At 41.5% G+C, this 22489-nt stretch overlaps 3 protein-coding genes across 4 annotated transcripts in view; 2 read left to right on the forward strand and 1 right to left on the reverse strand.

Annotated features, from left to right (window-relative positions):
• Positions 1-1028: 1028 nt before the first annotated feature.
• On the forward strand, positions 1029-9412 carry POLG2 (DNA polymerase gamma 2, accessory subunit). The gene is made up of 8 exons (XM_083427690.1): positions 1029-1702; positions 3857-3977; positions 4112-4217; positions 5429-5602; positions 6132-6272; positions 6985-7065; positions 7647-7747; positions 9214-9412. Exons 1-8 carry the CDS (start codon positions 1117-1119, stop codon positions 9377-9379), a joined length of 1476 nt encoding a protein of 491 aa, XP_083283816.1. The 5' UTR covers positions 1029-1116; the 3' UTR covers positions 9380-9412.
• Positions 8551-19855, reverse strand: MILR1 (mast cell immunoglobulin like receptor 1). 2 transcript variants are annotated; one of them, XM_083428031.1, is made up of 8 exons: positions 19746-19854; positions 19599-19655; positions 17382-17696; positions 16524-16646; positions 13870-13953; positions 12317-12379; positions 10921-10980; positions 8551-10163 (listed from the first exon to the last, which is right to left on the reverse strand). In XM_083428031.1, exons 1-7 carry the CDS (start codon positions 19786-19788, stop codon positions 10925-10927), a joined length of 741 nt encoding a protein of 246 aa, XP_083284157.1. In that variant the 5' UTR covers positions 19789-19854; the 3' UTR covers positions 8551-10163; positions 10921-10924. The 2 variants fall into 2 exon arrangements, with proteins under 2 accessions (XP_083284157.1, XP_083284158.1); XM_083428032.1 differs by lacking the exon at positions 16524-16646 and having other exon boundaries at positions 19746-19855.
• Positions 14852-22489, forward strand: part of PECAM1 (platelet and endothelial cell adhesion molecule 1) — a 63012-nt gene continuing 55374 nt past the window's right edge. The window contains exon 1 of the mRNA XM_083427466.1: positions 14852-15418. The gene's annotated coding sequence lies outside the window, so the exon portion shown is untranslated. The remainder of the gene's footprint in view (positions 15419-22489) is intronic.

The following is a 22489-nucleotide window of genomic DNA, read 5'->3' on the forward strand; positions in this document are numbered from 1 at the left end:
TCAGGCTTCCCCTGCCCCAACCCCACGCCTGGGGGAGAAATAATTCCCCCCACAAAAAAACTAGGTGCGTCTTATGGGACGGTGCGTCCTATAGGGCAAAAAATACGGTATTTACCATCTTCAAGGAATGGCCCTACCCAGAAAATGCAAACAAGTAAGGCATTATCAGGTATCCTGGCAGACAGGAGAGAAGCAACACTCAATTTTCTGCCCGAGACACCTCCTGTGATGTATGTATGATGTTTTGGGGGGGTGGTCTTGGACTACAGGGTGGGCAAGAACCTGAAAAAAGACAAGGCATGTACCTTTGTAAACCAAGAAAATCTATCTATCTATCTATCTATCTATCTATCTATCTATCTATATTAATCCACACACAACCACCCTGTGAGGTAGGTTAGGCAGAGAGATGAATTCCATTGCTTATGTGGGGATTTGATTTTTTTTTAAATAATATTTATTAAATATTTTATAGTTATGAAAAAAGAGACAATAAAGAAAAAACAATACATAGATTCAACAAACAATACGTCAACAATAAAAAAAATACAATACAACCATACAGCATGAACAAGACAAAAACATTTAAACACACATCCAAATTTCATATCTATAACTTTCATTTGCTTATTTCCTCGACTTCCTCGCACCTCCCTTTTTTGTATTCTAGTTCAAATTTGCTAATTCAACAAATCCTTTCCCTCTTCTTCAATTTTTGTTCTATAATTTATCCTAACACAATTTAACTTTAAATTTTCCACTTTAACACATTAACAATTAATATTCATATAATTCTTAATAACACTTCTGCTAAAACCATATAACTTCATTCTTATGTGGGGATTTGAACCTGGCTCTTCCCAAACCTAGTCAGACACTCTGAGGTAGATTATAATAAGGGGGGGGGGGACCTTACAGGCCACACAGGAGCGGAACCACCCCCCTGAAACCGGAAACCAGCCCAGTGGTTGCGTCTAGGAAGTTACGTCTCTATGCACCCGCCTCTGCGTTCCAGCCCACCGGTCTGAGAAGCGGCGCAAGCACTACGCGGCTCGCTTGTTCTTTCTTTTTTAAAAAGGGGGCGGGGCCAGCAGAGCGCCGCCGCGCTTAAGAGACATGTTACCCCGCCGCTTCGTTTCCTTCTTCAGCACCGGTGGCTGCGGTCTCCGCAGGGTCCAAAAGCCCGTCCGACGCGGGTGGCCGGAGGGAGAGAGGCTCCTGACAGGAGAGCGCGGAGGGCAGCCGTCGGGGCGTTTCCTGAGCGGCTCTGCGGGCCCTGTGTCTTCATCCCCCGGCAGCGCCGACGAGGAGCCCCGCGGCTTTCCCGAAGCGCTCCTGGGCTTGTGTCGGAGGAGGCGCTTCCTGCGAGGAGCCGAAGGTCCCCAGAAGCTCACCTGGGACTCTCACCTGAGCGGGGAGCACCCGGGATTGGGGCCTCTGGGCGTCGAGCTGAGGAAGAACCTCGCCGCCCGGTGGTGGGAGTCCGTGGTCACGTCCAGGGAGCAGGTGCTGGGGGTGGATGGCCCGCTCTGCCGCTCTCCCCTCGCGGGCCAAGGGCCGCCCGCCGAGGCTCTCCTTGCGCTGCGCCCCAGAGGCGTTCGGGAAATGTTGGAGAATGACCAGTTAAGCAAAGAGCAGGTGCTGGGCTCTCTGAGGAAGATGCTTGAGGCGTCTGGGGTGCTGCGGGACAGCCTCCTTCACGGTATGGCTCTCTGTCTCTCTTTCCAGAATGCCATTGTTGTTGTTTAGTCGTTTAGTCGTGTCCGACTCTTCGTGACCCCATGGACCAGAGCACGCCAGGCACTCCTGTCTTCCACTGCCTCCCGCTGTTTGGTCAAACTCCTGCTGGTAGCTTCGAGAACACTGTCCAACCATCTCGTCCTCTGTCATCCCCTTCTCCTTGTGCCCTCCATCTTTCCTTTCCCAACATCAGGATCTTTTCCAGTGAGTCTTCTCTTCTCATGAGGTGGCCAAAGTATTGGAGCCTCAGCTTCACGATCTGTCCTTCCAGGGCTGATTTCCTTCAGAATGGAGAGGTTTGATCTTCTTGCAGTCCATGGGACTCTCAAGAGTCTCCTCCAGCACCATAATTCAAAAGCATCAATTCTTCGGTGATCAGCCTTCCTTATGGTCCAGCTCTCACTTCCATACATCACTACTGGGAAACCCATAGCTTTTACTATACGGACCTTTGTTGACAAGGTGATCTCTCTACATACCTAAGTTTTATCATGGATGGAGGGGTTGTATTAGGATGGCAGCCCCTTAACACAGGTCCTCTTATAGTAGGTTTGCAGGCCGGAGAACGAAAGGTTTGGTGAAAAGGCAGCTGTTCGAAATGGTGAAAAGCATCTTGAAAAGGTTCCTTTCTTCTCTCATCTGTAGGAACGAAAAAGTTAACATAAGGACCCACAGAGGGGGAGGGGGGAAGTCCAGGGGAATCTACGGAATTCTTTTTATTTTGGTTGTTTGACAATTGTTTGTAAATTTTAAAATTTGAAAAACTAAATAGTTTTTTTTAATAAATAAAAAGATTCCTTTCTAGCTGCAAGGGGGGAGGGGAATATGAAGCAAACCTGCAGCTCAGATTAAAAGATGTTAAAAAGGCTGGGGTGAATAAAAAAGTATTTTTTAACTTTGTTTGCACTCCTATAAAAAGTTTGTCCTGCATCTTTGACCGTAGTAATTCCTCTTCTTTTCTTTTTTAAAGATGGAAGGGTGAGGTTGAGCAGCATCAGCTCAGCCAAAAATAAAGATGTCATTTTAACAGATGGCAAAGGTCTATTTGGCAAAGTGTTTTGTGACTATTCCGAAATGAAGGTGTTTATGTTGGCAGATTTGCTGTGTAGTAGTGCCATCCTCCAAAATTAACAAACCAGGTGCTGTCTTCGATATACAGCCTGGCTAAAAGGAATGCCTACTAGGTCGTCTTCAAACCCTTCTTCAACAAACCTGGTATTAAAATAGTATAAGGACAAGCAGATGAAGGTTATTTTATTGACCGTTTGTACTGTTTCGTATCTTGCAGCAACAAACACTGATAACTAATGAGATACCAATAGAAAACTTTGGTGAATAAAAAAAGATTTCACCTATTTATTATGCAGACGCCTTGTTTCAGAGTCAGCATCTTGAAGTGTTATATGAAACACTTGTGCTGTATTTCATTATAGAAAATGCAGGCATTTAGACAGCTGATTGATTTATGAATTCAGCATTGGCTGCTTCTGAAATTGCAATGCCCAAAGACTTGCTCACGTTTGGGTATTAGGTTAACAGTGGAGCTTTCTGGGAAGTTGGCTGTGTTGAATTAGTTATGATGAATTCTGTCAAACTTGCAGCTGTGTGACAGCAGATTTTTTTTTGGTCAAAAGTGCCTTTCCACCATTCCACACAATTTGACGTTTAGTGCTGTGGTTGTTGGGATATGCAACTCCCCAAGTACAGCTAAGGTTCTGCTAACCCTCTGGAAAATATAGCTAAGGTTTTTGTATCTCTGAATGAGTGCATCCTGGAATGTGTCTATTCTATCACACGTTTATATTATGATATTGGAACTTTGATTTGAAAAAAGGTACATTTTTTAACACTTCTCTGAAAATACAGGCACAAAACATATTTAAAACATAGCACTAAACTCAGAAGTAACCCAGTGTACAGTTGTATATAACAAAGTAATTGTAAGTTTGTGTGAAAAGGTAGTGTATAGGTGTGACACTACTTGGTGTAGTTGCTAAATTTTGCCCTAGGCTGTCTATGTTCCAGATTCTTTTCCATTATAAAACAGATTAACATATAGGAGCTGTTAACACTTCCTATGAATGCTGAAGCCTTTTCATTATTTATTTATTGATAGGTGCCTTACAGCAATACATTGAGTGCCTGGAACTGGTCAACAAGAGATTGCCTTTTGGGGTTGCTCAGATAGGAGTATGTTTCCATCCATTAAGAGATAAAGAAAACGAGAATTACATGAGGTACTGTAATTTACGTTCCTAAATAGGCTTTGGTAGAATATTTGGCCACAGGTGCTTATCTCTGCATATCTGTTCTCTTCCATTTATTTGTGTTTTAAAGTGTTAATTTGATGGCCTCCTGCTGTTGTTTAAAGAACAGGTGAAAGCACGATGACTTCCCTAGTGTGGTACAGCTCTGCTAGAACTGCTGGACAGTGGCTGGACTACTGGTTACGTCAGCGTCTCCAGTGGTGGAGAAAGGTATTCAGTATAGTACTTGTATTATAAGCTTTTAAGGTACAAAGAGAGTGAATTGTCTGCCACTGTTTTTATATGCCCTAAGGAGGCTGCTGAAGGTTAAAAGGCTGTAGGTCATTGCCCTCAATATTAGAATAATGATGAACAAACCCACTTTTAGCACTCAAACAATCATTTGCTTAATTTAAAATATATGAATCCAACAAGATCCTCAGTTAGACTTGCAAGTAGTTCTGCCTCCTGCAGTCACTAAAAATTAGATCCAACTATATGCAAGCATGTGACTTACTAAAAATTCTTCTGGACTGGCAACTAACGTAGAATTATTTGCAAGCTTTCCAAACAAAAATTATAGTCCAGCAAAAGGAAAATAAGGCGTTGCTGCTGCAATCCTAGATGGCGTTTTATACTTCAGCTCGCTACATTGTCTTTCACAGTCTGTGTATGGTTCCTTCCCACTAATGTTAGGATAGTATTCTTGTCACCTCTGATCTCCGTCTGACATGAGAAGTTGTGAAGCGTTGGCATTAGTCTCCTGTGCTTTGAATTATCAGCCAAGTTCTCACCCTCACAAATGCCATCCCCCCATGAAATTACAGCTGAAATTTCCCCATGTTTGTTTTACTCCACACCCTGTCTCCACTGATATACACTCCATCTATTCCTTGCATTGGAGTAGGTTGTGGAACTTCTGACTGCACTGTGCCAAAGAAGCAGTTTTTGCCAGGATTTAGGTAGGGAAGGAAAGGGCTAATTTTTTCCCTTGCTCCCTGCTACAGTTCTAATAATTCCCCCAGGGCAGGCGTTATCAGCCTGTTTAGGACTTGAGAGCACTTTTGCAAACTGGAGAAATTGTGGTGGGCAACACCTATCCTATTGGCTATAATGGATTGCTTATTTCATGCATAATTGCATCAAAGATAGGGACGCTGTATTGCCCAGGAAGGAAAGGTGTGGGTGCACTCGTGGGGGTCACATTGGTGACCCCAGCATAGTGGCTACTGGTTGTTGTGCATTAAATGTGTGTCTCGTTTGTCCTTGAGCCACAGCCGATATACAGACATGCCACTTTCTGTCAGAGTGAAAAGACAGCTAACTAGAGAATAAGGTTAAACATTAATGCATATGCTTCTGTTTAGACCAGGAAAAAACACAGTGTAGTTGGCATAAATGTCATCTGTACATTCATAGATCCTTCTGTTACTTTTCTGTAGTTTGCAATAAGCCCATCCAGCTTCACCAGTAGCGATCATCATGATGAGGAAGGAAGAAGAAGAAGCAATCTCTATTATAACTTTCCTTGGGGGAAGGAAGTCATAGAAACTCTGAGCAACCTAGGGGATAACGAACTGCTACAAATGTATACAGGAAAAGAATCCAGTTTGCATGTAAGTTTTATTAAATTTATTTTATTTTAAGAGCATTTCTAGGCAGCTTTTCAGTCCCAAACAAGAGCTCCCAAGGTGGTTTACAACGTGCATTGCTTAACTAATATACATTCAAGTGAAGCAGATGGGATAAAAACTTTGCCCAGGGGACAGTTTCAAGACTATAAATGAGCAACAAGACTCAAAGTAGAAGCAGTCCCACAATCATAGTGCCTTTGAAGTCACTAAGTGCAGAATTATCATGAAGATGGCAAGCAGGAGAGCAGCAGGTGCTGAGTGACGTGTTTCTTTCATTGGAAATGAACAAATTAAATATGTAGACACTTTTTCTCTGCTCATCACACATTCCAGCTCTTTTAGAAACACTTTTTAACCTATCTCCCCTTCTCTCCCACCATCACTGTGAACTCTTTTTTTATTGAGTCAGCATGTCAAATGAATGGAAGTTAATCTGCTTCTTTACATCTTTCTTATTGTAGAATGTATTCCTGGGTTTTAAAGATGCACATTTTTGTTTTTTCTCCTTCAGGGTCGAGATGGGAGGAAGAATGTTGTTCCTCATATCCTGTCTGTGAGTGGCAATCTGGACTATGGAGTGTTAGCATATCTCTGTGATGGTATGCAGTTGGCTGAAAATGCTTCAACAAGGAAGAAAGCTCTGCAGAGAAAGGTGATCTTCCTCTTAATGCATATGCAGGCCAGCTAGAAGGTTGAAAAATTAATATACACTGTGGCAGCCTATAACTAAAACACTTGGGTCACTCCTACACAGATGAAAACTAATGGGCGTTATTCTTGTGTTGGATTGTGACCTAGCATATTGCATTATGTGATTAGGGTATTGAGTTTTCTATAAAAGGTGATATTGCCCATATTCACTCACCCTTATAAAGCATATTCCAGTGCCAAGTGAATGAACAGCAGCAAGCACCGGGCTCAAATGCTACTGAGTTCAGAAAGTTTGTTTTTGCCTTTGATTAAGTGCGGCTTGATGTGTTATCTGCAGCCAGAACTGTAGTTGAACTCAACTAAGGATAGTTTAAGCAAGCCTACTTCAATTGTTAGAAGTTGTAAGCAGCCATCGCTAATGTTAACCAGTTTATCAGTTCAGACAACACAACAAACTGGTCAAGCAAAATGGGAGTTAATCTGCCAAGCTCCTCATTCTTGCCATACAGGAAGGGCAGGGGAAGCATGCAGTCCTGAGAATGTAAACATTCCCATTCTCTTTCTTAGGCTTAATTGGCAACGTTAATTCCCTGGCTTGGGCTCCATTTCCCATGAGTTCAAAAATAAAAATGAACATTACATACTGCCAGTGATTTGTATAGTCCTGGGACTGTTTCATGGCTGTGTATCTCTTTTACTGCTTTCTATTTCAGGTACTTAAACTTCACCCATGTTTGACGCCAATCAAAGTAGCTTTGGATGTGGGAAGAGGCCCTACAATAGAGCTGAGGCAGGTAAGCTATGAAAGTAGGTATGCTTATTTTATTCTAATGCAGGAATTTTAATGTAGATAAGCACAGCTTCAGTTCATTTGGCTCAAATGCTGCATCCAGTCTTTTTGTCCTAGCTGCTATGAAAGGCACTGGCCTTGTTTGGCCAACCAATGGATTACTTAAGTAGGATTACACAAATGTGCAGGTTCTCAGAGTTACTTGCTTAGGCACGTATAAATCTTGTCCCTAGTTATTACTTTCTTGCAGGAGTTGTACTGGGGATAAACTTCACACAGCTGATGATCCAAGGGATTAGCATTAATTGCTTAGGAAGCAAAGTAACTGTATACAAAATAAAGAGGAAAAATATTTTCATTGGTTCCCAAGTTAATTTCTATTGCCAAAAACAAGGAAATGTCAAATATATTTGAGGTAAATGAACCAAGGTTAAATTGTTGGCATTAGGTAATTTCTTTTTTGGCTCCTTCTCCTCCAGAATGCTTTTACATCATTAATGTTGTCAATTAATTTATTATAATTAAAAAGCTATGTTTGTTTTCCAGTTTAACATTCCAATCACTGACAGTGTTTCCTTCTCGTAGGTGTGCAAGGGATTGTTCAATGAATTGTTAGAAAATGGGATTTCTGTTTGGCCTGGATATCTCGAAACCGTGCAGTCGTCACTGGAGCAGCTTTTTGCAAAGTAAGAAACATGGGATTGTAGAGCTGTAGAGCTGGAAGAGACCACAAGTATCATCCATTCCAACCCCCTGCAATGCAGGAAGATTTTGCCCAGTGTGGGGATAAAACTGTGATATAAAATCTAGGCACTGGTCCAGAGACCACATAACCTCTCCTGATTCAGATGTTATGGAGAAATAGTGCTGATCGCTCCCTTCCCGAAAACTTCTAATGACCACTCCCAGCAGCTTCTTATAGCTATTACGTAGCATTAGCGATAAGAGAGTAGTCTGCAGCACCCCATAGTGTAACCACTAGGCAGCCAAAAAGCACTCTTCCAATGCTGCTCTCTGGACTCTGCCCAGAGGTAGGACCAGAACAACAGTAACACAGCACCCCCAGTTCTCATTCCCCAGAGTCAGTAGGATACCATGGCCAATGGTATCAAAAGCTGAAGAGAGATTAAAGAGCAGGAGCAAGGTCCCGCTCCCACTGTCCCACTCTCTGCAGAGATTAGGGTTGCCATATGTCCAGAATTTCCCTGACACAGTCGGTATTCTGCCCTTGTAAACAGTGTCTGAGCAGAAATCGCCGAAAGTGTAGATTTTGACAAATTTCATTAAAATTAGATCCAAAACTCATTTTTAGCCAAAGAAGCTCAACAACCTTTGTCTCCAGATTTTCACTTTTTTACATATGGCAACCCTAGTGGAGGTCCTCCGACAGAGTGACCAAGGTTGACTCACCTCCATGTTTTAATAATCTTTTATTACAATATAGTTAGTACACTGTCTTGCTTGCCTTTAAAAAAAATACCTGAACTGCTTTTGAGAAATTCTATTTTTTATTATCTTAGCATTGCAAATACTTTTGCAGTGGATTGTCACACTTCCGCAGCCCTTCTCCCACCAACATGCTATAGCCCTAGACTGTTTTGTAGCTCCTACACTGGCTCACAAATTGGTATAGACTTCTATTGCTGTTCTCAGGTTGGGAAAGCTAGATACGGGAATACCAAGGCTGTTCATGCTCTCTGTTGTATACTTAAAAGTTCAGGGATAGCATGGTGGTGGCCTGTGGGAGATGAACAGGATAGTAAATGGTGTCTGGGAAAGAAGGAGCCCTGTGCAGTTTGTCTTAGAGACAGTGGGCAAACTGCACCTCTACATTACCTTCATCTGCTCCAGTATTGAGTGACTCACTTGGCGTGAAATTGATCTTGGGTTAACAATGGCAACATTGAATCCTGAAAATCTTTTCAACAGGTCAATTAGTAAACAAACCCTTCTCTCCCCAAGGAGAAGTGAATGCCTTATAGCAATATTTCTGTAAGTTATTTTTAAAAATCACAAACTCCTGGAAAGTGCTGGTTTTTAATGTACAGAATTCCTAGCGGATTCTTTCAGTGTGCCTCCCCTAATATAAATTTGTCATACTGCTACTGAATACAAGAGCACCAGTTCCACAGGCTTGTTTTTTTGTTTGCAGGTATGATGAAATGAGTATCCTCTTCACAATCCTTGTCAGTGATACCACACTAGAGAATGGTGTGGTCCAGCTAAGGAACAGAGACACCACAATGAAAGAAATGATGCATATATCCCGATTAAAGGACTTCTTAACCAAGTACATTTCAGCAGCTAAAAACATCTGAGCTTACAATAAAGACCAATTCTTCCTTCCTGAATGAATGGATCTTTTCCCTGGTTGTAGCTAACAAAAGCCAGGAAAATTGACTTTTTTCTGATACATTGTTCTGTTCGCTAGGGGATTCTCTTGCATCATGCGATAAGATGAGGCAAAACCTTGCAACTGGAAAGCCACAGCTTTCAGTTCATAGTAACATTACAAAACATCTAAGAAGCAGAGGGCAAGCAAAGATATAATGATCCTTTGATAACTAGCAGTTTGGAGCCTTCCAGACCCCAGGAGATCTTAATTTTATCACAACATAGCAACATCTTCATCTGAAAGGAATTAGTGCAGTATTGATCAATAAATTTGCCTTTTTATATAGTAGAAATAGGCATGGATGACTTGTGTGCAGTGGAGCAACTGTCATCTGAACATGGACCCATCCTAAACTTGTTAGCCAAATTAATTCTGCTTCCATTTCCAACATAAGCATATATAAATGGCATTCCCATAAACTGGAATATACATTAGCTTAAGTGTCCCAGGTTCATATGCAAAATCATTCTCCATTGTAATTGAATGGGGGCGGGGGAGAGACTTGGAACCAATGAAGTGAGGTGGTGGTTTTCCACTTCCTTGATTGCTGCTGTGTCAGTTTGAATAAATGCTGAACATCAGGTTGGAGACACGTAGCAGGGGCAAGCAGGTAATATTGAACTTGTCAAAAGGTAAAGGAAAGGTTCTAGATCTGCTGTGTCATCTTGGCTGTAGTATCTTGAGACAACTGGTATCAACCTAGAGTCCTGTAAAGACAGACAAACGGGGACATGGGCTTTGTTGATGAATATTCTAAAGCTACTGGGAAACTGTCAGGTTTAGAGGAACAATTGGCAGCTTCCTGCTGGTTGGGTAATCTAATCAATATATGAAAAACAAGAGATTAGGTGGCGTGCTGGGGAGTAAGGCAGTGACTGCAAAAAAAAATATTGAGTGCAATATATATATTATATGAAAGGATTATTGAAAAAACGAAGGTTTCACTGCTGTTTCTACACTCTCAGAGTAGTATGCCTTTTGTAGTTCCTTCCTACACCCCATATTTCCCCCCCAAGGCATTGCAAATCACTAGAAACTACTGGTATTTTTGGATATAATACTCGAGCTTCAGTTTTATAAACTTCCTCCTCCCGTTACATGTTCTGAATCCCTCTCTTTTGCATCCAAATTATGGTTTGTGCATGTCCTCCAAACCACATTTGTAAACCATAGCTTGGTTCTGGTGGTCTGTAATATAGAAGGAAGTAGTAGAGTGTTGGGGACGATGACAAAATGAGACCAAGTCTTGCTTTTGTCTGAACCAAACTTTGGACATTCCAGTGGCTGAATTGGCTATCTAGCATTTAAGAGAAAAAGAAGGTACTATCTTCAACACATGACAAATAGTAAGTAAATTAAAGATTTGTGCCTACCCACTACAGGCAGAAACATGATCAAAATGGACATAATCGGAGAATCTGAAAAAAACCCAGTTGCTTGTGAATAACGAGGAAGGAACTGTACCTTTTTATCTTCGGATGACAACTTCTGCATAGTCCACAGTACTATCCCCACCAAGGATCACTAGAATAAATAAGAAATGAACTTAACTTTTTTAAAAAAGGCTGCGTACACACTATATATTTGAAGCACAATATTTACATCAAGTAATTCTGAGAACTGTAGTTTACCTCTCCCAGTGTTTCAATTCCCAGCAACGCTTAACAAATTGCAGTGCCCAGAACTGTTTGAGGGAGCAAGTGCTTTGAATATGCTTTAAAGGCATAATGTGTATATAACCTTAGTCATATCAGTTTCCATGTTGGTATATCCTGCCATTCCATAACTATTACAGGTAGCATCACATTCATGTAATTCAGGGAAGCAGCATAGTTCCAGGTTTCAGTGGGGGACCTTCCATGTCTTCCCATCTAAACTTGAAAAATGTAGGGTGCAATCCAATAGTACTTGCCATGTGCATTCTCTGCTAATTTTGCTGTCAGTTGTGGATAGCAACTTGCACCTTCAAGTGTTTGCATTTTTAAAAGACATTTTTGCTATAATATGAGCTGTAAAGTTATTTGTAATAGGTGTCTAAAATACATTTTTATGTGAATTTTCTCCTACCTATTTGCGGGGGCAATGCCTATTTATAAATGCTCCATTTCTTCTATGTAAAATGTTTCTTTTTCAATAGGGCCACAATTCCTTAAGAACTTGTTGTAAACAGAGCACAGCATCTTGTGAGATACCAGTTTGCAGCAGTCATTATAATAAGGCTGCAATCCTTCACAAGATAACAGCTGTGTAACAACAACTACTACTACTACTACTTTTTAATTTATTTATATCGTGCCCTCCCCGGCTAAGACCGGGCTCAGGGTGGCTAACATAAAATATATAATACATTAAAACATAAGATAAAACAATCAGTTAAAATACAGATTAAAATCAGATTAAAATCAGAAGAAAATCAGATGGCAACCCACAAATTATAACTATAACTACTTTACTATAAAGTAAAGCTCTCCACAAGCAAACATGAAGTGCAAGAATATGAATGTTCCTCAATGTCACAGTAGCCCAGCCTGTTTGTAACAAGCAGAGAACTCACCGTAAAGTAGCAAAGGTTGTAAACAAAACTAAATGTTTTGTCCTTTTATTTTTTTTGTTTTTGAAATGAAAGTTCATGGAGTTTTGAAAATTTTCTCATATTGGTTGAGTTTGGACATTATTTTTAATCACAATGCACATGAGATGCATGCTGGTAGTCCTTTTTCACTTCTTTCTTTGTTTAGTATAACTCACTAGTGCACATAACCTAATATAGTTTGCCTTTAGTAGGATTGTCCAACTCAAGAGGGCAAACCTGTATTCAACCTAGCATTGCTTTATTTAGGGAATTCAAGATAGACTTTACCATTTCTGTTGTCTTCCTTCTTGGTTTTATGTTTCACATTGCAATACTCATTTTCTTCATATACTGAATAGAATGCAAGAAAAAATAAGTGAAAAGATGAGTCAACTGGCATTTCTGGCCTGCAAAAACAGTTCAATTTTTTATATGTTCTGCCTTAAATCAGAAATTATGTTCTTCATCCTTAAATCCATGGTCTTGAAAGGTCAGGAATGTGATGTCCGAAATGGGACTATTTAACAAAGCTGAAATCAAATCTCTGTTAAGATACTGGGAAATACTAAGTACAATTTAGTATGAGGATGAGGTTTTAATGATGAGGTTTTAATGATTGATAGGAATTAAACTGGGCATATTTTGTACTTCCGGAAGTGCTAAAATTGCTTTTCTATATATCCCTTTGCAGGAAAGAGTTATTAGAGTTTGGGTTTGTCAATTCTTTGCATTTACTCCTTCACATGAAAGAGTTCCTTATTCTTAGCTATTTTCAGAAATATGTTCCATGTATATGAGAAAAGGTACCTGTAGTTGCCATGAATGCCCCTCATATCTACCTTGAGGCTTTGGGACACAGGGAGGTACAAGTCTACATAAATCTTCAGGCTCTCCTGTCCTTGAGCCTTATGATTTCAGCATTAGGCCTACTGCAACTCTTTTCAGTCCTGTTTTCTATTCTCTCTTCTCAGCCAGCTTTCAAAGCTCTTTGCACAAGCTCCTGATAGTCAACTGGCTATACAGTTTGGCCCATTGGCACATGTCATTCTACACACTGCAGGATCTCAAGGCAGTATATCATGTGCTGCTTCCGTATGAGCTATAATGTCCTTTATAACATGTGCCTAAAAGATTTGTCGTGTGTGTTTCCACCCCCCTACACCAAGTGGCGATGTTACAACAAAGGATTTGTAAAATATTCATTCCCCTTGCCATATAGAGCCAGAATTCCTAGAACCAAATCTTTAGAATTAGAATTAGAATTTATTTGTCATTGTCCGTATATACACAGTATACACAACAACGAAAATCAAACACCCACCCAAAGACCGGCTTCACATACACATTTGCACGTACCTCCAACACTCTCATCCCATTCAGACATAATCTATAAAACATACATAATCCAGAATATAACATGACCTATTAAAAGCATAACATGACCTAAACCCTATCTCATTCCTTCCTACTCCCTGCTTGCTATTTCTTACAACTGGCCCTGAGATCATTATTTAGTGCAATCAGAGCTCTTGGATAGAAACTATTCAGAAGGCGTGTGGTTCGTGTTTTCATTGTCCTATATCTTCTGCCCGAAGGCAACAGTTCAAAGAAATTGTGAGCAGGATGGGTGGGATCTCTCAGGATATTGTGTGACTTCTTCAAAGTGCGAGACGTGAAGATCTTGTTTCTTTCAATAGAATATTTTGTATTGCTTTCCACAGTGGCTGCGTCAACCCAGTCAGATGTGTGGGGTATAAATAGTAAAATTATCATTACGGAATGGGATGTCCCTATTTTCACCAGGAAAATGTTAGGAGGGTATGGAATTGCTCGGTCTTTACCAGTATCATAAACATCACCATTGTCACTGCTTGGGCGACGGGCTGAAAAGACAACAGCTGGTTTGCTGCCTCTACTCTGTTTTCCTGTGAAATAAAAGCAAAATACAGTGATAGGGTTAAAATGTGTTTCTGATAAGCAAGGCCTTGCTTTCCCCTGTGAAGTGCATCCTCTTCTCTTGGCTCTAGGTCACGGGTGACGAATTTGGGTCAAATTTAATCCAGTTGGGGGAGCCCAGAGAGACATGGACAAAATAATGTGCATGGGCTGAAACGGACTGAGCAATTGAAGGATGAAGTGGGAGAGAGCCCTCTGAAGGTTGCATGTTCTTGCCAAGGTTGTCGCTCCCCTAGTACAAGGAGGAGAAAGATGGCTGGTGGAAAGGGAAAGTGGGTGGCAGTAAGAGATACAGTGGTACCTCAGGTTACATACGCTTCAGGTTACACACTCCGCTAACCCAGAAATAGTGCTTCAGGTTAAGAACCTGGCTTCAGGATGAGAACAGAAATTGTGCGGCGGCGGCGCGGCGGCAGCAGGAGGCCCCATTAGCTAAAGTGGTGCTTCAGGTTAAGAACAGTTTCAGGTTAAGTACAGATCTCCAGAACGAATTAAGTACTTATCCTGAGGTACCACTGTAATAGTAAGCCTGATCTCCACAGGCCCTGCCCACTGCCAGCATGCCACCCTGACAGGTTTCCCTCAAGGGATGAGGCCTACAACAAAAGGTTCCCTGCACTTGCATTAAATACCGGAACCATTTCAATTTAGCAATCAAACAAATGTGCTATACCAGTCTTACATACATGGGTGAGGGACCTCAGGCCTTGGCTGTCAATGCAGCCCTTGACACTTATCTTTACAAGTCTCAAGGCTTTCTCCAGGACATACCCATAGGAACATAGGAAACTACCTCATCCTGAGTCAGGCCATTGGCCCAACTAACGCCATGTTGTCTACTCTTGACTGACGGCGAGTAGTCTCCAATGACATTCTAGTCAGAGAAGACCAACTGAAATGAATGAGCCGAAGTTAGTCCTGTCTATAACTTCAGCGGGTCTGTTCTAAGTAAGGAACAGGGGTAAAATCCCAGGCCTAGACGGAAAAACCAAACGATGCTTTACGAGATGAATTTTGGCATCTTGGCGGACCAGAGAGGTAGCTACCAGGTTGCTAAACCCCGATTTTTCTACAGGCCTTTATGAATAGGATTAGGCGCACAGAGACCAAAATGACTAGGCCCCACTTCACATTGCCACAATGGCAAAGAGAAGCTTATTGCATGAGAATGCATGTCGCTGCCTCTTGTTTGGCCTAGAACACGTTTCAAGGCGAAGTTAACAACATGGAGTGCAGATGCGATCTGGGGCGAAAGAAAAGTGAGGAAAGGTCAGGGAAGTTAATTCAACCTAGGCTTGGTTTCAAAATCGCTGTGTGATTCTGGGTGACATTGTGAAAGCTGGCTGTCAGATGCTCAAGCACTTCTATTAGGAGGAAAAGCTGATAAGGATTCTGCCGAAGCACAAAGATGTCGCCACACCAGCGCTACTCAAGGTAAGGAAAGATTGCTCTCTCATTATCGAATGCTTTGTTGTGAATTAGTTTGCCAGTACAGTCAGCACACCAGAATAAATCTGCATGGTGTTTTTTTACTTTTCATCTTTGTGAGTGTAAAACCAAATGCGAAGCGCTTGTTCCCTCAAACCTCAAGTTAATATTTGTGTGTACCATGTGCTAGGGTACATGACTCGCAGAAGGTTTAGGAGCACCATGAATTTTCTGGACAGAAATACGTTTGTCTTGCCAGGGAAGGGTTCAGCCTAACCTCCCTTGGAAGGGAGTTGATTTGATTTGATTTAATTTATACCCGGAGGTCTCAGGGTGGTTCACAGAACAAAATCAGAATATATATATATATATATATATAACCGCAAAATATATATTCAAAATAAAAACAACAAGCCAATACCCCCCCCCAATACCTCAGCAGCACGCTGAAAAAGCCCTCTCTTGTATCCTCCTCAACGTGTCTCCAAGGGTGATGGGACCAAGAGAAAGGCCTCTTATCTAGATCCCAGAGATGCTTTTTAAATAAAAGGACACATTCTACTCATCTAAAAACACCAGACAGGCTCCACAAATAACCCAGAGATTCATTTTAAATAAAAGGATACATTCCACTCATGTAAAAACACGCTGATTCCCAGACCGTCCGCAGGCCAGATTGAGAGAGCAACTGGGCCGCATCCAGCCCACGAGCGTTAGGTTGCCTACCCCTGAATTAACCTCTCAAATAAGATTAATGAACTTAACATTGCAAGCTTATTTGTGCAGTTCATTATTTTTTGCACTCTTGCCGTGACGGTAGCTAAAGCAGAGAGGTCACTGGGCACTTTGGCATGTGTTCAAAATTGCCTCCGGTCAAAAATGGGTCAAGAACACATCACAAATTTTGGAACCTTGGTCACTGAATCAAAACAGGAAAGAAAACTAAACTTTAATTATAACATTTAAACATTTCCTAATAGAAAAACCCGCACCGGACTGTTAAATGTGTTGTAGGCAGATAGACTGATGGCCAGTAGTGTGATATCAGAAATTAAAGTCTAAAAAACAACAAAAAGGGATCCTCATATAGGTAAAGCAGAGTCATACTTACTTGCTTTACACCAAGGAAGAATCAGCAGTGCAATTGCTGCACTTACTGCTAGCAGCAACAGCAGCAGAAGCAAGGGAGGCACAATGTATGCTACCAAGTTTTTATTCTTTTTCTCTTCTGCCACTGGGAGAAATATAATCAGATGGATGTTAGGTAAACATGGATGAGGTTCCTGTCCAAATGGGATGCATTTTTAAGTAAAATGAAACAACAACAGCAACTAAATAGATTCTAGATTGTTTAAAATTTGTGCAAGAGGGGGCATTCTGGCAACTTTCCATGTACAGTCCCCACACCATTACAAATAGTTCTCCAATTCCTAGGAACAGATTTGTGAGGAGGCTGCAAGGGGGAAGAAACTTCCATTTCCTCATAAGCAGAACTCTGTGCCGTTCACAGAAAGGAAGTTAGCCTAAGCCAATGCTTTTTAACCATGGGTGCAGCCTTAAGCCTGTCAGTAGGGACGGCTGTTCTCATACAAGCCATATTCCATTCAAAGCTCTGCTGGGCAATCCCTGGTTTTTGCTGGTGTTTAGTCCCAGGTTGTTGTTTTTGTGTGTGTGTCCCATTCTTATGTCTTTCCTTTTAACCTTTAGTTTGCTCTTTAGCCATGGATGTTCATATGGCAAATGTAGACTCTGGCCTTGCGCGCAGAGGTCTTTCTTTTTGAATTTGGGTGCACTGGCTTTTCAAGTGCAAATGTTACCTGTCATGACAGGCGCTTGGGTTCTTACAAGCTGTAAGTTCTCAGCACGGCAGGCTCATAATTGATGAGAACACAATGAGGATTCCCAACTGACACTTTTCAAGATCACACCCTAAAACCAGAACTCTCTAGATATTAGAAAATACACATACCTCTGAATGTAATGTTGAGTCCACGGCTGTATTGGGTTTTATTAAATCCTTGAGCTTTACATTTATATTCACCCAGATCGCTGGTCGACATGACTGTGAGGTTAAACACAGCCCTTTCTTCTGTCCTGTTCGTTGTTACATAGCCTACAGCCTTAGTCCGGTTTCTGATAAGTGTGTAGTTAATTGGCAGCCAATCAGTCTTTGAGTAGTAGCACACCAGGATCACATTCCCGCCTATGATGGTTTCGTTTGGATGGCTGCAAATGCTGAAAACAGCTTTGGACCCTGGGCAAGTAGCGAAATTGTCAGGTACATCTGTAATGAGAAGTCAAGAAGCAAACAACTCCTTAGAATATGATGTGTGCTGAATTGGAAAATGCATTCAGGCACTGTTGCTCTGCTGCCCAGCAGCTGGTTTTTACATTGTGGCATTGAGTGCCTGCGGAACACGGTAGTTCCATATAGACATCCTGATCAAATTCACTAGACCACGAATTGATAAGATAACCTTTGGAAGATATCTAAGTGTCTTCTGGCAGTGAATTCCATTAATTCCAAATGGCAGTGGGGGGATTTGGAGCAGGGGAAATGATATTCTCAAACGTATTCTGTCCTAGTGCTTCTCTACTCCAATCCTGACCCTACCCAGCCTTCCTCCATCCCTTCCATAAGGGCAAAGACACTGCAGAGGGGGAGAATCAGCTTTCAGCAGTGAGTTGGAATGGACATTGTAAAGGGGGGGGGGGGGGGAGAAGAGAGGTAGAACACCCTGTGCATTTGCTCTACTTCATGGGTAGGCAAACTAAAGCCCAGGGGCCAGATCTGGCCCATTCGCCTTCTAAATCCAGCCCGTGGACAGTCTGGGAATCAGCATGTTTTTACATGAGTGGAATGTGTCCTTTTATTTAAAATGCATCTCTGGGTTATTTGTGGGGCCTGCCTGGTGTTTTTACATGAGTAGAATGTGTGCTTTTGTTTAAGATGCATGTCTGGGTTATTTGTGGGGCATAGGAATTCGTCCCGCCCAAATATAGTCCGGCCCCCCACAAGGTCTGAGGGACAGTGGACCCGGCCCCCTGCTGAAAAAGTTTGCTGACCCCTGCCCTACTTCAAATCCCCCCTCACAAATCAACATTTCCCAAAGTAAAATAATCCCTGCTGTGTCAGAACTTTAATGTACTGTACATCTTTGTGTGTAGCACATAACCAACCCCGAGGTTTTTACCAGTTATCAAAAGCTTGGGCAGAATAGTATTAGCAGTAGGAATTGTAGCAATTCACTTATATTCTGCTCTTGTACAGACACACTCAGAGAGTGGTTTACAGCAAAAAAGAGAGAAATACATAGCCATAAAATACATTTAAACCTATGCTACAAATTAACAGCAGCAATGTCACAATTTATAGCTGTAAAACCCAGCACATAGACAAAATCCCTACTTGACAAGTTATTTTTCCGTAAGCCTTAATCAAAACTTTGGATCAGATGTGAACAGATGATGCTATATTTTCTGCTCAGATTGGTGTTCGATACAAGGAGGTTTCCAGGAAAGAGAAAGGTGAAGAAAGACCTCAGGAGCTTATGAGGCTGGACTTCTCCACCCCTCACCCCCAAGTGATATACCATTAACTCTCTTGTGGGATGGGCTTCAGGTGAGAGAGAGAGGGAGGGAGGCAGTCCGCCTTATTTTCCTCCACCAGAACAAATGTTTCTCCACCTTTTTAAACCCACATCCACTTTTAGCTAACATAAATATCCCACAGCCCTTCAAACCTAGCTCTCCTAATTCTTTTTTTTTAATTTCCAAGTGGATTGAAATTTTGTGACTTTTAATTTTGTACTTACAGTGTTTTTGGAAACACCCCTCCCCCCCCAATAGCTTCATATACTCCTTTGGGGGTGTCCTCTAGTTGAGAAACACTGACCTTCACTATCTTCTCCCCCACCACAGGGCTATTCTACCACCAACTTCCCTGTGGGAAGGATCCTGATGACCTTTTCTATTTTGATATTGTTTGTTGTGGGTTTTTAAAACAATTTAAATGAGATATAAGTAACTGAAATAAAGTAGAATTATTGCACTAAGTAAGTATGAATTATTGCAATGCGCCAAGGCTAAGATAATTTACTGATCTTACATACATATAGCTGAACATACCATCTATTCTAGTATAGCATTTTGAATCTCACTACTGTAAGTTGAAGGAGAAACTTACCTTTTTGATCAAGATTCTTACCACTCCCATGATCCAAGTTGGGTAGACTTGAATGAGCTGAAAGAAGAAAAAAGAACATAGAGTGAGGTTAATTAAATGGACAGCATTGTAGAGATAGGCACCACTAATAACAGGAGTGTTTCATACCACATACTAAAGGGAGACACACAAACACCAAGCACTTCAGCATTTTTAACAAGAATGGAGAAGTGGTTCAGTTTTCATCCTCAAAGCAGTGGTTCTGCTAAATAAGTATTGTCTGAATAACGTTGAGCAATAAATATGAGGAAGCTGATTTAGGGGAAATAGATTTCTGTTTGCTGAAAGAAAGAAAAAAAAGTATTGACATTTATCTTGTGTTCAGATTCAAGCTTGATCGTTCTGATGATCAAACATACATACTACCTAGTATTCGGAAAGTGAGTTGTGAGGGATCTCAGACTGTGATGTACTGTATAAATGATCTGAGAAAGATCAGCCTCCGATGCAAACAGCATTGTTTCACCCGCACAGCCCTTTGTAGCTTGAGTTGCTGGCTCAGACAGCTATTTTGCATGTATGTGGAAGGGGGAAGCTGGACTGTAGTGCAGCTGGAAGAAAAGGAGAACAGAAGAGAAAGGGTAGGAAATGACGTTTTGCTTAGAAAACGACTTTCAAGTCAGCACAGGAACTTGGGGGTTGTACAGGCATCCCTGTTGTACAGGCATCGGCAAACTCTGGCCCTCCAGATGTTTGGGACTACAATTCCCACCATCCCTGACCACTGGTCCTGTTAGCTAGGGATGATGGGAATTGTAGTCCCAAACATCTGGTGGGCTGGAGTTTGCCTATCCCTGCTGTTGTGGAAGCCCCTCTTATCCCAAGTAAGACTGGTGCCCACTCGCTTGAGTTTATGACACCAGCCAAAGGTGCTAAAGACTTATGTATTTGTCTAGGCCATTGGGTGAAAAGAATTTATTTATATCATTAGAGGAGCACAGCCACTGCTGAACCACAGCCAGCCCATTTTGGTCAGCCACACAATCGAGAGTGAAGGAGAAACTGCCTTTGCTCATTAGCAGTGACAGTCTATGGAAGGAAAGGGTCTGATCAGCTGCACTGAACTGCCCACTAGATGGTGCCATTATGCAATTCAGTGGATTTAAAATGACTATTTCAGCACACGCAAAAGGATATTTTGCACACGCAAAAGGTAATTTTGTGTTCTCTCGGCATTGCTATTTCTGGCGGATATTTTCATCTCTTCAAAGGGGTGTGTTCTTAAAGGCATTTGGTTGGGCACAGTATGGACAGCATGCAGAGCTATATGAACCTTTTGGTCTGATTCAGCAAGGCTCTTCCTAGTTCTTAAGGCAAGCTGATAAAACATCAGCCTCTAGTACCCTCTAGTAATGCATACAATGATATATATTGACAACAAACCGGGGTGGAATCTACGCACACATAAAAAACGCTGAGAAAATGCTTTTTTAAAAAACGTTTTTTTTTTGGGGGGGGGGAAATCTATTGAATTTGCCATAGCTCACCATCGCCATCTAGTGTCACATTTGTAATATTGCACTTTACAACACACTTAAAACATTTTATTTGCAGCTCTAAAGCTGAGTCCAGGGTACGCACTTGAAACACTTCCAGCAAGCCTTTTAAGTAGAGCACTTTGCTAGTTTGCACGTTTTAAATACGTTTTTAGTGTTTTATATCCTGTTGTTTGCGGCCCTGAACTCCTTTGGAAGGAAGAGTGGGATATATATTAAAAGCATCAGCAGCTATTCCAGCCCATCGATTTCCACTGGGGTGTTAAGTGTAGACATAGTCCTCTATCTTAGAAACTTCAATGTGACTTTGAAGTGCTTTAACTTTGGCTGGATTCCACCTGAAATATTTCAGACAAGTTATTTAGGTAGTGAATGGAAAGTGGGGGATACTAACGTAGATAAATTTATTATATTCAAATTCAGATTTATTAGTAAAGGTAGCCCTGAATCTAAGCATTTTATAGCTATATCGTGGAACCTGGGAGTGGGGTACTTGGTGATTTGGAAGCAAGAAATGTGTCCTTTTGCCTTTCCTTGCTCCTGCAACATCCCTGTATACTGCAGGGTTTTTAAAAATCTTCCAAATCCTCAAAAACAAAACCTTTAGGGGCTTGAGCAAGCTAGTTTCCTCTTTTCTTTCCTACCCCATCAGCTCCATTCTTCTTTTTTGCCCCTCAACATTCTCCACAGACATGAATAAGTTTAGCAGGTACTTAGGCTGTTCCTCCATGTCTTCTGGTAATAGGAAAAAGTATACTGTACATTGTCATGACACCGAGTTTTGTAGTGATGCAGCTGATAACGTATTTTATATAGACCCTTTTCACCAGTAAATGCAATTAACAACCACCAGATGGCATAAAAGGTGTCTGGTTTTTTCCTTTCCTTTCAGCACCAATTACTGTATTTTTTGCTCTATAAGACTCACTTTTTCCCTCCTAAAAAGTAAGGGGAAATGTGTGTGCGTCTTATGGAGCGAATGCAGGCTGCGCAGCTATCCCAGAAGCCAGAACAGCAAGAGGGGTTGCTGCTTTCACTGCGCAGCGATCCCTCTTGCTGTTCTGGCTTCTGAGATTCAGAATATTTCTTTTCTTTTTTTCCTCCTCCAAAAACTAGGTGGGTCTTGTGGTCTGGTGCGTCTTATAGAGCGAAAAATACGGTACATTATGGGTTATTTCCTCAGACCACCTCTGTACATTTTTATACCATATGTCTACTTCAAAACCCTATAGATTGTGCCACATTTGGACAATGGATAGTTTCACTGCAGCAAGCAAAAATATCAGAAGATGTATTGTCTCAACAGACTTATTAGGCCCCACTGGACTTCCTAGTCTTAACAGACTTATGGTCAAG

The sequence above is a fragment of the Podarcis tiliguerta genome, assembly GCF_965153285.1.
Source record: "Podarcis tiliguerta genome assembly, chromosome: 2".
Taxonomy (NCBI): Eukaryota; Metazoa; Chordata; class Lepidosauria; order Squamata; family Lacertidae; genus Podarcis; species Podarcis tiliguerta.

What these genes read in the sequence shown, in the direction of transcription:
- POLG2 (XM_083427690.1), top strand. Translation starts at nt 1,117, where the DNA reads ATGTTACCCCGCCGCTTCGTTTCCTTCTTCAGCACCGGTGGCTGCGGT. An exon ending in GAAAACGAGAATTACATGAG is followed by an intron (nt 3,978 to 4,111) that starts GTACTGTAATTT and finishes TGTTGTTTAAAG; the next exon opens with AACAGGTGAAAGCACGATGA. An exon ending in CTACAATAGAGCTGAGGCAG is followed by an intron (nt 7,066 to 7,646) that starts GTAAGCTATGAA and finishes TCCTTCTCGTAG; the next exon opens with GTGTGCAAGGGATTGTTCAA.
- MILR1 (XM_083428031.1), bottom strand. Translation starts at nt 19,788, where the DNA reads ATGCTGAAGTGCTTGGTGTTTGTGTGTCTCCCTTTAGTATGTG. An exon ending in GTGTCTCCCTTTAGTATGTG is followed by an intron (nt 19,656 to 19,745) that starts GTATGAAACACT and finishes TTCTTCTTTCAG; the next exon opens with CTCATTCAAGTCTACCCAAC. An exon ending in TGGTGATGTTTATGATACTG is followed by an intron (nt 12,380 to 13,869) that starts GTAAAGACCGAG and finishes CATTCTATTCAG; the next exon opens with TATATGAAGAAAATGAGTAT.